The sequence below is a fragment of the Mobula hypostoma genome, chromosome 2 (genome assembly GCF_963921235.1).
Source record: "Mobula hypostoma chromosome 2, sMobHyp1.1, whole genome shotgun sequence".
Lineage (NCBI taxonomy): Eukaryota > Metazoa > Chordata > Chondrichthyes > Myliobatiformes > Myliobatidae > Mobula > Mobula hypostoma.
Genome location: NC_086098.1, coordinates 16,734,974 through 16,748,396, shown reverse-complemented (window position 1 = coordinate 16,748,396; position 13,423 = coordinate 16,734,974). Strand labels below are relative to the sequence as shown.

At 41.6% G+C, this 13,423-nt stretch overlaps 1 protein-coding gene across 1 annotated transcript in view; it reads right to left on the bottom strand.

Moving 5' to 3' along the window:
- The window catches only part of lama4 (laminin, alpha 4), a 203,573-nt gene extending 199,338 nt beyond the window's left edge, over positions 1-4,235 (bottom strand). Inside the window, exon 1 of the mRNA XM_063033697.1 lies at positions 3,608-4,235. Within this exon, the coding sequence (XP_062889767.1) occupies positions 3,608-3,787 (180 nt within the window). The 5' untranslated portion in view covers positions 3,788-4,235. The remainder of the gene's footprint in view (positions 1-3,607) is intronic.
- Between the last annotated feature and the right edge of the window lie 9,188 nt (positions 4,236-13,423).

The window sequence follows — 13,423 nt, the reverse complement described above, 5'->3', positions numbered from 1 at the left end:
GCCACCAAGTTGAAGATTTCCAGCAAAAATGAAAGTTCCAAATATTTTGGAAAGTCTTTCCGGTGATTGTCATTCTGTGCTCCATGGGAGATTTCTCATGAAGATTTGCGACAAAGCACAAACCACAAACTGAATACAAACCCAAAACCTCAACACTCATCCTGGGACATATCCTTAATGAGACTGCAAACAATGAACGGAAATGAGTGAGTGAGGTAAGAAAATATTTTGCCAGCAGTACTTTACATTAATTGTTTTCTTCAATGTTCTGAATTAGGGTTTAAAATATTTATCTAAATAAAACAATGTTTTCATTGATTTAATAGCTTTTGAATGTTTCTAAATAATAGGTGTTCTCAGAGGCACTGAACATTCTTGACAGCTTGGATACCTGGCTAAGAACAATGGAGTGACTTAGCTAGCTGTCAAAGCTGTTTCACATGTTTCCCGGTCTCTGCTTCCTGGTGGTACCCATTACTTTTCTTTACCATTTGGGATTGGGTGGTGTTGGACAGCAAGTCAACATCAGAAGGCAGCTCAAGGTAAGCTTATGTTATTGGAATTGCAATTGGATCTACACGGTATATTTCCCATCTGTTTACTACCATGTGCATTTCAATGTAAATAGATATTACATGAATTTTAGAATTTAATTAAATATGAAGGATTAATTATGTCCAAAATTAAAAAAAAAGGAAAGTATAATCATGAGAAAGTCTGCAGATGCTGGAAATTTAAAGCAGCCCACACAAAATTCTGGAGGAACTCAGCAGGTCAGGCAGCAGCCTTGCAAATTAATGAACATTCAACATTTTGGGCTGAGATCCTGCTTCAGGACTGGAAAGGAAGGTCGAAGACACAAGAATAAAAAGGTGGGGGACAGGAAGGAGGATAGCAAGAAGGTGATAGGTTCAGCCAGTGAGTAGGAAAGATAGTAAAGGAAAAATATGCTTCATATTCTTTCTTGCTATGTAATAACAAAGATGTGAATGTTTACCAGGACAAGAAATAAAAACAATGCTCAAATTTGTTTAGTTGGAGTACTCCACAATTATTTGATAGGAATAATTGCCAAATGACCATAAAATGTAAGAGCAGAATTAGACCATTAGGCCCATTGAGTCTGCTGCAAGATACAATTTCTACCGTGTTAAAAAATTAGCCTCAACAAACCTCCTGTGAAATGACAAATATTATCTGATTTTATAAAGAGTCTGAACAAAATTGGATATATTGGATAATCAGTACGTTTTACAATAAGCAACTGTCAATGTGGCCGTGGCAACACTGATTGGTTGCAGATTGTCAGCATAGAACAATCCAAACATAATTTGTTAAGTTCTCCATTTCGCAAGCAAAATAGTTAATCTAATTGAAGATACTGTATATGTTATTCGGGTGATAAGTGTTTTTTTTCTAGTTCCAGGACACACTTGATATGGGGAGTTTGGTACGGAGCCACCATTATATTGCCTCAATTGTTTGTGTTTCCTTTCTTAAACAGAGCTTAGCCCTGCTTGAATAAATTGGGCCTTAAAAGCAGCTACTCTCACTACTAAAGTAAGCACTCAACTCCTATGGTTATGGCTTATGCCTGAAATTTGTCTATTTACTGCTACAGGAGTATTTGGTTACTTTAAACTTTGTGTTATCAGAAAATACAAATTAGCTTCACAACTGGAATTTGAATTGCACAGAAATGCTTTCACTGAAGTAGATTTTTCAGTCCCAACCCAAGGCAAATACTTACACTTCACTTTTAAAGCATAGATTTTGATTTCTCATCAACTTTATCAATGTTATCATTTCTTGTTTCATTGGAGAATCGCTGCAACTCTGACTTTCAATTAACTAATTGAGGGTCAGACATCGAAAGTACTTGGAAGAATTCAGGTCACTTGCCTCAGTGGAATATATAGCAGCTGAAGATTGACTTTGTGCTCATGCTCAGAGGTTTAACTTCAGTGATTGTGGTCTCTGTGTCATGTTAAAAACATTTTTTGTGACCCTGAAAGTATGTAGCACATTCCGCAGATGTCTGTAGCTCAGATAGTTTGCTAATCATTTTCTCACAAGAAACAGTGATATGTTTTTCTCCAGACTAGTGAAAAACTCCCATCAGACTGATATTTTATCACACCTCCCACAGATCATTATTCCTCTCTAATGCCACCCTTTTCCATATGTCTGTCTGAACTGCAAAGCAAGAGAAGAGTTCCTGATTTTAACATCATTTGACAAATCAAGAAATCAAAATGCTTAATTCCTCCATCTTACATTTGGTTAGAAATTACTATTTTCTTTACGGGAAATCAAGTGAATCCAGGCACATATGAAGGAGAAGTACATCTATACTTCCGCCAAGTTACTCCCAAGTGGAAAAGCTCCGTCATGTTTTCCATCTTCAAAGAATTCCAGAGCAATACATCTTTGTAGTTATCCTTTGATTCAAGTTTTGATATTTTTGGAATGATTCTTTTTCTTTCCTTATCTGATTGAATAATGATTCTTCATAAACATGAGAAAGCCTTGCAGATGCTGGATATCCAAAGCAACGCACACACAGAGCTTTAGGAGCTCAGCAGGTCAGGCAAAATCTAAGGAAAAGAATTAACAGTCGACGTTTTGTGCCAAGACCATCCTTCGGGATTTCTTGAGTCTTGAAGAAAGGTGTCAGCCTGAAATGTCGACTGTATATTCTTTTCCATAGGTGCTGCCTTAATTGCTGAGTTCCTCCAGCATCTTGTGTACTTTTCTTCAATTTTTTCCTTCTTGATTTGATCTTTTATACTCTTCTGTCATCTTTTCCTATATATTTGGTTATTTTTTTTGTATCTCTGCTTTCCATTTGATGCTTTAATATGGTGTTTATTGAATTATTTATTATGAATGGGATTTCTAATTCATCCTTATCCTTAACATGTAGTTCAACAGGTCCAAGCTGTCCCTGAAACCATGTGCATACGTCATTAATCTTACAGATAAACTGAAGTGATTTGATACAGAGGTAAGGAATGTGGCACAGTGGGAGAGGCAGGAGGGAGAACAGGCAATGAAAAGGTCAGCAATAGTTCCCTTTTACTAGCACATTAAAGAAGAAAGTAACTGAGAACAACTGCAGAAACTTATGAAACTTTTAAAAATAACTTGACTATATTTAAATTATAGTGTTGCATGTTAGCTGGAATTCAAAACAGAGTTTTCCTGATTATCTCTTTTTCTTAGCTATCTGATAGACATCTTTGTTTGACCATTTTAACCAGTGATAATATTCACCTGAAAAGAACATTATTATTAACACGAGCTTTATGTAAGAGCTGATAAAATCACTTAAGTTAAATAAGTATGCTAAAACGGCAATAAAAAAGTAAATGATGTAGTATTCATGGGTTCAATGTCCATTCAGAAATCAGATGGCAAAGGAGAAAAAATATTCTTATTAGTCTATTTTAAATCGTGATATTTACCTGAAAAGAACATTAATAGTAACAAGATCTTTATGTAAGATCTGATAGAAATATTTTGTTAGTCCATTTCAACAGTGATAATATTAACCAGTAAGGAACATTAACATTAACTGGATCTTTATGTGAAATTAGTTGTTTACCTTCTGAGACTGATTCTCTATATCCCCCGAATGTTGATCTTTAAAGGTGATAGATATCTCAGTGGGATCTTCTTCAGTGCTAGCAAAATGACCACTACTTTCCCCACAGCTAATGGCTGGGTAAAGCGATCCAAAGACAGTTAGGTAGAAAACACGCTTCCAAAGTGAAATCCAAGCCATTTCCCCCTCTTCTCCTGACAGTCTTTTCTTCAGGTTATTGTCAGACTCTCTCTGGAGTCTGCTTGCTCTTCCTGTCTTGTAGCTGTGGATGATTTTTCCTACCTCCTGCTTTCAATTGCCAGATGTACCACTTTGAGGCAGGTCTTTTAACGATAGCCCTGAAAAATGCTTTCACTTCCTTTCCCAGCTTTTGCTCTGATTTTCCCCTAGAGGCTCCTCTTAAACAACATACAGCTGGGCAGTACTTAAAACAAACTCTGTCAGACGAGATTTGTATTGCAGGAAAACGCAGCAGTTCCCATTCACCTTATCTCAATTTCATCAGGATACAGACTGAGCCTATATTCAGCTTCAGTTTTTTCATACGTTCAGCTCTCTCCCATATTCCATCAGCTGTCTTGCAGTTTACTTCACAAATCCAAACAGTCCGCACTCCACAGCAGCTTCCTGCCCTTATGCCTTCAGGCTTTGGCAGATTAATCTAAAACTTACAGTAGGCTTGGACTTGGAAATGGTCACAAGTGTACGAAAGAAGGGGAAATGTCCAACAGAATGCAGAACATTATTTATAATGCAGTTTTCAAGTTTAAAGCTGTTCAGTCAAGCAGTAACACTATGAAATTAGACTTCACGCAGCAATAAATTGATAGAAAAAAGTTCCTCTCGATAAATACACAGAGTATTTTGTGAAACTTGTGAACAGGAGCCTTAGTGTGTGCAGCAAACTGCTCGAAAGAGTATAGAAACATAGAAACATAGAAAATAGGTGCAGGAGTAGGCCATTCGGCCCTTCGAGCCTGCACCGCCATTTATTATGATCATGGCTGATCATCCAACTCAGAACCCCGCCCCAGCCTTCCCTCCATACCCCCTGACCCCTGTAGCCACAAGGGCCATATCTAACTCCCTCTTAAACATAGCCAATGAACTGGCCTCAACAGTTTCCTGTGGCAGAGAATTCCACAGATTCACCACTCTCTGTGTGAAGAAGTTTTTCCTAATCTCAGTCCTAAAAGGCTTCCCCTCTATCCTCAAACTGTGGCCCCTCGTTCTGGACTTCCCCAACATCGGGAACAATCTTCCTGCATCTAGCCTGTCCAATCCCTTTAGGATCTTATATACTGTATGTCAATCCATTCCATGAGTCCTCTCAATTTCAACTAATTTGCCTATATTTTGCAAAGCAGTAACAGATAGAGTGAAATGGAAACTTAAACAAAATCTGGAGAGCTGTTTACATTTATGGAAGACTGAGTTTCTTTTATGTATTTATTTGTTTTTCTATTTGTACTTCCACAGTTTGTCTTGTTTGTACAGTGGCTGTTTGTCTTTGCATGTAGCTTTTCTTTGTTCTACTGTAAATGCCTACAAAGAAATGGATCTCAGGGAAATGTATGGTGACATACACAAACTTGAATAATAAATTTATTTTGAACTTCAAACTTTGAAGGTTTAAGCATAGCTGGAGATAATTTTAAAGTGTTCAAAAGGGCACACAAGAGAACTGCTGTAAAGAACAACATCATGCTGCCACAACTAAATTCCATCACACAGGAGGTTAAGAAGTCACATAATTATATATACAATTTGTGTCAAGAAAGTTCAAAGTTCAAGGTAACTTTATTATCAAAGTACATATATGTCAACATACATCACTCTGGAATTCATTTTCTTGCAGGCATTCACAGTAGAACAAAGAAATAAAGTAAAATCAATGAAAAACTACACACAAATGAAGACTGACAAGTAACCAATGTACAAAAGAGGTCAAACCATAAAAATACAGAAAAAAAAACAAATAATACTGAGAAAATGAGTTGTAAAGTCCTGTAAAGTGAAACCATAACATGTGTTCAGTGCTCAGCTTAGTGCTGAGGCCAGTGAAGGTATCCTCCAGCATCCTCACTATTGTGCTTCTGAAAGAGAAAGCTAAGCAGAGTCCAGAACTGGAAAGGAAAGGGGCCAAAGGCAGATCAAGAAGATGGGAGTGGAGATAAGGTGAGGAGTATAAGCTGGCAGGTGAGAGCAGATGATGGATATCCCTGTTGACTATTCTTGCCTTTCCAAATGAGCGTATACCTTATCCCTCAGCATCGCAACCAAAATCTTACCTTCTACAGATGTTAAACTTACTGGTCTATCATTCCAAGGTTTTCCTTAAATAAAAGCACAACATTAGCCAGCCCCCAGTCTACTGGCACCTCACCAATAGCATTTATCTTAGCCAGGCTCTGTTTAGCTTCTCATAGTGAAATTCGATAGAGGTACCTGATTAGGCCTCAGAGACTTATCTGCTTTCATATGTTTTGAGATGTTGTGTACCTCCTCTGCTCTAACATGGGTTATCCTCAATACATTTCCAATATCGATGATGTTGGCGGGAGGAGAGAGAAGCAGCGCTTGCACGTGCGCAACCCTCCAGTGAAAAATGATATCGTATCCGTTAAATAGGGCCTTGGACAATTCTGATTTGATGGAGATGGATGTGAAAGCACAGAGGAACATCTGGAAAAATTACTGAAATGCTTCTTCGCTGCTGTCATTACTGCGCAGTCAGGAATCTTTCAGAGGGTAGGCCTCAAATTCCCCAGCTTTGCCTGCTGTTGGCGACCGAGATGGCGGTTGAATCGTTCGGATAGAGATGGCGATCAGTACTCGGTGTCGGACAGCTGATCAGAGCTCGAAGTTTTCGGATGACTCAGAGTCGGACCGTGGTCGGGTATGGCAGGGAGAGTTTTTCTTCCTTCTCCCGTCTGCGTGAGATGTGGGACATTTGAGAGACTTTGAACTTTTACTGTGCACATGGACTTCTTCATCAAGTTATGGTATTGTTGCACTGTTGTAACTATATGTTATAATTATGTGGTTTTGTTAGTTTTTTCAGTCTTGGTCTGTCCTGTGTTTTGTGATATCACACCGGAGGAATATTGTATCATTTCTTAATGCATGCATTACTAAATGACAATAAAAGAGGACTGTGTGTCTTCATAATCTAATATCTTTGCTGAGTCCTCAAACCGTTTCCACAGTAAATACCAGGAGGAACTCTTCCATCTCCTGCAGCTCCACAGATAGAATGGGGTCTTTGGTCTTTGAAGGGCTCCATTCTCTCCCTGGTTAAATCGTTTTCTTTCAACATACTGAAAAAAGTATCAATGGATTCACCTTAATCTTCCCTGCCAGAGCCATCTCATGCCCCCTTTTGCACTCGATGTATTTATTAATACATCCTCAATCCTCAAACTCTTCAACAGATTCAGCTATATGTATCTGACCTGTGCCTCCTTCTTTGTCCTGACTCGAGCCTTAATATCTCTCGTCTTCCAGGATCCCTACTGTTTGCAGCCTTGTTCTTCACTCTAATGGGAACACACAGATCTTGAATTCTTGATCCTAACTACTAAAATCCTCCCTTTCTCCACAACATCTCTTTGCCTGCAAGCAACCTACACCCATCAGACTTTGCTAGGTCATGTCTATACTATCAAAGTTTGCTGAGCCCCATCTTCGATGGTGGAGTGGGCATACATCTCTACCAAAGGAGGTGTAAGGTGCTCCTTCCATCCACTAGTCTGCAGGCCACCCTTGGCAAGGAGTAGCACCTGCTTAGCTCCCCCTCGCCTCCTGATCAGGGTCACGTGAAGCCATAGGAGCAGATGGTGGGTGGTCATTTAAGCAGCTGGTGCATATCACAAGTCTGTGTAATCCAGCCACTGACACCAGGCAGACAATCTCTGAAGAACATTGATAATGACTGGGATCATCCATCTTGTAAAGACACTGCCCAGAAGAAGGCAGTGTCAAACCACTTCTGTAGAAAGACTCGCCAAGAGCAAACAAGGCCATGGAAAGACCATGATCGCCCATGTCATACAACCAGGCACATAACAAATGAACAACCTGGAACTTTAACTTGGGGACCAGTTCTGTCCTTTTCCATAACTATTTGGAAAGGTGGTCCCTGGCCCCAAAGTGCTCCCCCTTTAGTACCTCCCTCACCTGCTCTGCCCTATTACCCTGGAACAGATCAAGCTTGGTCCTCTCCCGAGTAGGGCCCTCTAATTATTACCTGAGGAGACACTTAACAAAATCTACACCATCTAAGCCCTGAGTTCAGTCCGTGTTAGAAAAGCTAAAATCCTCTCTGATGACAAACTTGTTATTCAGGCAGGAGCACGTCATTGAATCTTTCTACTTTTCCATCTGGAAATTTCTTCACAAAAACCGGGCTGGGGAATAAAGTGTCATCTCTTGGAGTCTAATGCTGGGCATATGATTGATGTGGCCAGTTCAGTCAAGCTGAATAAGGGTCACATGGGCCTCAGTGCAAACAATGTTGATCTGAGAGAGAATGTTAACAGTATTCCACAATATACACAGCTGATGTGATTACAGAGAGATGCAAATTACAAGCAACAAATTAACCATAAGACTATAAGATATAGGAGCAGAATTAGGCTATTTGGCCCATCGAGTCTGCTCTGCCATTTCATCATGACTGACCTATTTCCCTCTCAGCCCCAATCTCCTGCCTTCTCCCCGTAACCCTTCACGTCCTGACTAATGAAGAATCTGTCAACCTCTGCCTTTATATATACCCAATGACTTGGCCTCCACAGCTGTCTGTGACAATGAATTCCACAGATTCACCACTCGAGAGCTTGTGAAGTGAAGAGCAAAGGGTTTGAGGGTCGGCACAACATTGTGGGCTGAAGGGCCTGTACTGTGCTGTACTATTCTATGTTCTATAACCTTGGCTTATGTTCCAGCAAAACATTCTTCAAAATTTGCTATAAAATTTCCCAAAATAAGACCCTTTCATGAATCATGCTGGAAAGTACCTGGAAAGTTTGAGTATTTATGACCAGACTTACTTATTGACCCTTTAGCCTCTGCCCAATGCTCTTGCAGTCCCACCATGGTTTCAGTGATGACTAACAGAAAGCTCAAGGAACCTGTGTGAACTGAGATGAAGCTTCAAGCTTCTGTTAATGTCATTTTTAAAGAGCAGTTAACATACTGGGAATGTCAACCTGCCTCTGCTGAGGGAAACTGCTGAATGCCTTCTGCTGCTTTGGTTAATAGTGAAATACACAGACAAACATTCAGTTTCCGACGTCCTCAGTATTCAAGATTGGTTAACGTAATTTCCAGTACACAAGTGTAAAGGAGAATGGAGTCATTGTTACTCCAGATTTAATGCAGTACAAAAAAAGACGCAATAAGATAAAGAACACACAATAATAATATCACAATAAATAAGACAAGATAGATCGATTGTACGTCCATAAAGTGACACTAGGCACAGGAGTATTTGTACACTGGCAAGAACTGATGAAGTAGTGGTGGTGGGGGTGTGGTGAATTGGGTTAGTGGGTAGAGATGTTGATCAGCATTACTGCTTGAGGAAAGCAACTGGTTTTGGTGGTCCTGGCGTGGATGCTATGTAGCCTCCTCCCTGGTGGGAGTGGGACAAACAGTCCGTGAGCAGGGTGGGTGGGATCCTTCTGACTCATTTAATACATCATTTATTTTCAAACTCTGTTTTTCTACAGATTGAAACAACCATGACTTTTGGAACTGCATAGTAATTACCTGGGCTTGCAACAGTTTTACAATTTCCTGAAAGCCATTCTGTTTCACATTTTTTTATTTATTTAGTGATACAGTGTGGAAGAAGCCCTTCCAGCCCTTCGAGCCACAATGCTTAGGAACCCACCTGTTTAACACCAGCCTAATCACAGGATAATTTACAATGACCAATTAACCTATTAACCAGAACACCTTCAGACTGTGAGAGGAAATCAGAGCAACTGGAGGAAACCCATGCATTCGTGAGGAGGATGAACAAACTCCTTTCAAGTGGTGTTGGAAATGAACTCTGAACTCTGACTCCCTGACCTGTAATAGTCTAAGGTTAACTGTTACACTACTTGTTTTGTTACTCTGTGCAGAGTTTGGGATCTGAAAGGGAGAAAAAATGTTAACAAAGCTCCTACTTAGAAAGTGATCCAAAAATATATTCTTGGAAGAATATATTGCCTGACTTCCTGAATATCTCCAGCACTGTCTGTGTCAATTTGGAAAGTGAGATAAGTGATCTGGAAAGTGAAACAGCCCATCCCAAAGCATTTCAGATTATATTCGGCACTTAATCACACATTGCTCTGCCATGACACTGGTGCCAAGCTGTGTGGGTCCTAACACCCTTCCCTTGGACAACATTGGTGTCATGGAGAGGGGAGACTTGCAGCATGGGCAACTGCTGGTCTTCCATACAACCTTGCCCAGGCCTGCGCCCTGGAGAGTGAAGACTTTCCAGACGCAGATCCATGGTCTCGCAAGACTAACGGATGCCTTTATTATTTTATTTAGCACCAGAGGTCCCAACACACTAGACCACTGCTACACTATGATAGGAAATGCCTGTCATTCCTTGCCTGGACTGCATTTTGGTAAATGAGACCATTTGGCTGTACCCCTACTACCTGCATACAGACTCTAGCCTAAAAAGCAAGGCTCCAGAGATCAACACAAATTAGAGGTGGTCGGGGGAGGCGGAGGAGTGGTGACAGGATTGCCTTGAGTCAGTGGACAGAGGCATGTTCAAGCATTCATCAGAGGATGTGAATGACTATACTAGTGCTGTAAGAGACTTTATTAAAACAGCTGTAGATGAGTGTGTCCCTATAAAATCATTCAGGGCCTTCCCCAATCAGAAGCCCTGGATCACATAATTTGCTGAGGGACAGATATGGGGCATTCAAGTCTGGAGATCAACAATGCTACAAGAGGTGCAGGTATGATCACCATAAAGCCATCTCACGGGTGAATTGGAGATTCTGGACTAGCCTGGAATCAACGAGGGGTGCTCGACAGCTGTGGCAGAGTCTGATGCCATAACCTCCTACAAAGTTGTCAAGCAACATTGGGACAGCAGAGCTGCACTTCCAGATGAGCTCAATGCCTCCTATGCTCACTTTGACCACCAGAACATTGAGGAATCATCGTGCACCCACACATCTCTCGATGATCCTTTGGTCTCAGTACCAGTGCGGGCTGCCTCCAAGAGGATAGATCCAAGGAAAATATGCAGTCCCGACAGAGTCCCTGACCGAGTACTGAAGACCTGTGCTGACCAGCTGGCAGGTGTGTTCATGGATATCTTCAACCTCTCGCTTCAGCTGTGTCTGATACCCACCTGCTTCAAACAGGCTTCAATCGTACTGGTGCCCAAGAAGAGTGTGGTAACCTCTCTAACTGATTATCACCCAGTGGCACTTACATCCACAGTGATGAAGTGTTTTGAGAGGCTGGTGGTGAAGCACCAGTCAGCTCCTGGCTGAGTGGCAACCTGGATCCACTCCAGTTTGCCTGTTGGAACAGCAGGTCCACAGCAGATGCTATCTCATTGGCTCTTCACACATCCCTGGAACATCTGGATGGCAAAGGTGCATACATCAGGATGCTCTTTATTGACTACAGCTAGCATTTAATACCATCATCCTCTCAAAACTTAACCACGTTTAGAAGGCATAAGAAGGCGTACGGTGTGGTTAAGAAGGCATACGGTGTATTGGCCTTCATCAATTGTGAAATTGAATTTAGGAGCCGAGAGGTAATGTTGCAGCTGTATAGGACCCTGGTCAGACCCTACTTGGAGTACTGTGCTCAGTTCTGATCGCCTCACTACAGGAAGGATGTGGAAACATTAGAAAGGGTGCAGAGGAGATTTACAAGGGTGTTGCCTGGATTGGGGAGCATGCCTTATGAAAACAGGTTGAGAGAGCTCGGCTTTTTCTCCTTGGAGCAACAGAGGATGAGAGGTGAGCTGATAGAGGTGTATAAAATGATTGTGTGGATAGTCAGAGGCTTTTTCCCAGGTCTGAAAGAGGGCATGGGTTTAAGGTGCTTGGGAGTAGGTACAGAAGAGATGTCAGTGGTAGGTTTTTTACGCAGAGAGTGGTGAATGCGTGGAATGGGCTGCTGGCAACGGTAATGGAGGTGGATGCGATAGGGTCTTTTCAGAGACTTGTGGATAGGTACATGGAACTTAGAAAAGTAGAGGGCTATGGGTAACCCTAGTAATTTCTAAAGTAGGGACATGTTCAGCACAACTTTGTAGGCCGAAGGGCCTATATTGTGCTGTAGGTTTTCTATGTTTCTATTAAAACTAATCAGCAAGATCAGGGCCTCAATATCCCCTTTTTAAATGAGATCCTGGATTTCCTCACTCGCAGACTCCAGTCAGTTCCGATTGTCAACAACATCTCTTCCACAATCTCTATTAGCACAGGTGCACCACAGGGCTGTATACTTAGCTCCTTTCTCTACTCTCTAGACACTTATGACTGTGTGGCTAAGTACAGCTCCAACACCATATTCAAGTCTGCTGATGACATCACTGTTGTGGGATGCATCAAAGGTGGTGATAAATCAGCAAAGATTCGTAGAGAAGTAAAGCACAGAAATGGGCCCTTTGGCCCATCTGGTCTGTGCTGAGACCATTTAAGCTGCCTACTTCCATCGACCTGCACTGGGACCATAGCCCTCCATAACTCTGTAGTTATCCAAACTTTAAATATTGAAATCAAGCTCATATGCACCACTTGTGCTGGCAGCTCATTCTCAAAACCCTCAGAGTGAAGAAGTTTCCCCTCGTGTTCCCCTTAAATTTTTCACCTTTCACCATTAACCCATGACCTCTGGCTGTAGGTTTTCTTTTTTTTTTTGCTTTCTTTGATTGAAGCCTCTTTTCGCTGAAGCCTCAAGATCACCACTCTAACTCTGTCCACTCAGACAATGGCTGCTGCACTTGTCCCACCTTGCTAATCAAGCTCGAATGCCCATTGGTCGCTGGTCAGAACTCAGTTTAACCTGCCGTGATCCAACACTGTCTTTTTCTACTCGGTCGGTGGAACTGACTGATATCCCCTCCGTTCAAACTTCTGATGTCTAGGTTGGTCAGAGCTCAAATTACAGGAGGGAGATAGAAAATTTGGCTGAGTGGTGTCGTCATAAAAACCTTTCAGCAAGACCAAGGGACTAATTATAGACTTCAGGAGAGGGAAACTAGAAGTCCATGAGCCAGTCTTCATCGGAGAATCAGAGATGGGGACGGTTAGTGACCTTAAATCCCTGGGTGTTACTATCTCAGTCGACTAGTCCTGGACCCATCTTATAACTGTGATTACAAAGAAAGCACAGCAGTGCCTCTACTTCCTCAGGAGTCTGCGGAGGTTTGGCATGACATCAAAAACCTTGACCAACTGCAAACAGTACTGACTTTACGGCATGGTATGGGAACAACAATACCTTTGAACAGAAAATCCTGCACAAGGTAGTGGATTTGGCCCAGTACATCACAGGTAAAGCTCTTCCAACCATTGAGCACATCTATGTGAAACACTGTTGTAGGAAAGCAGCATCCATTATCAAAGGTCCTCACCTCTCAGGCCATGTTCTTTCCTCGCAGCTGCCATCAGGTAGAAGGTACAGGTGCCTCAGGACTTGCACGAACCAGGTTCAAGAACAGTTACTACCCCTCAATCATCAGGCTCTTGAACAAAAGAGGACAGCTACACATATCTATTGAGATGTTCCCGCAACCAATGATCTCACTTTAAGGACTCTTGT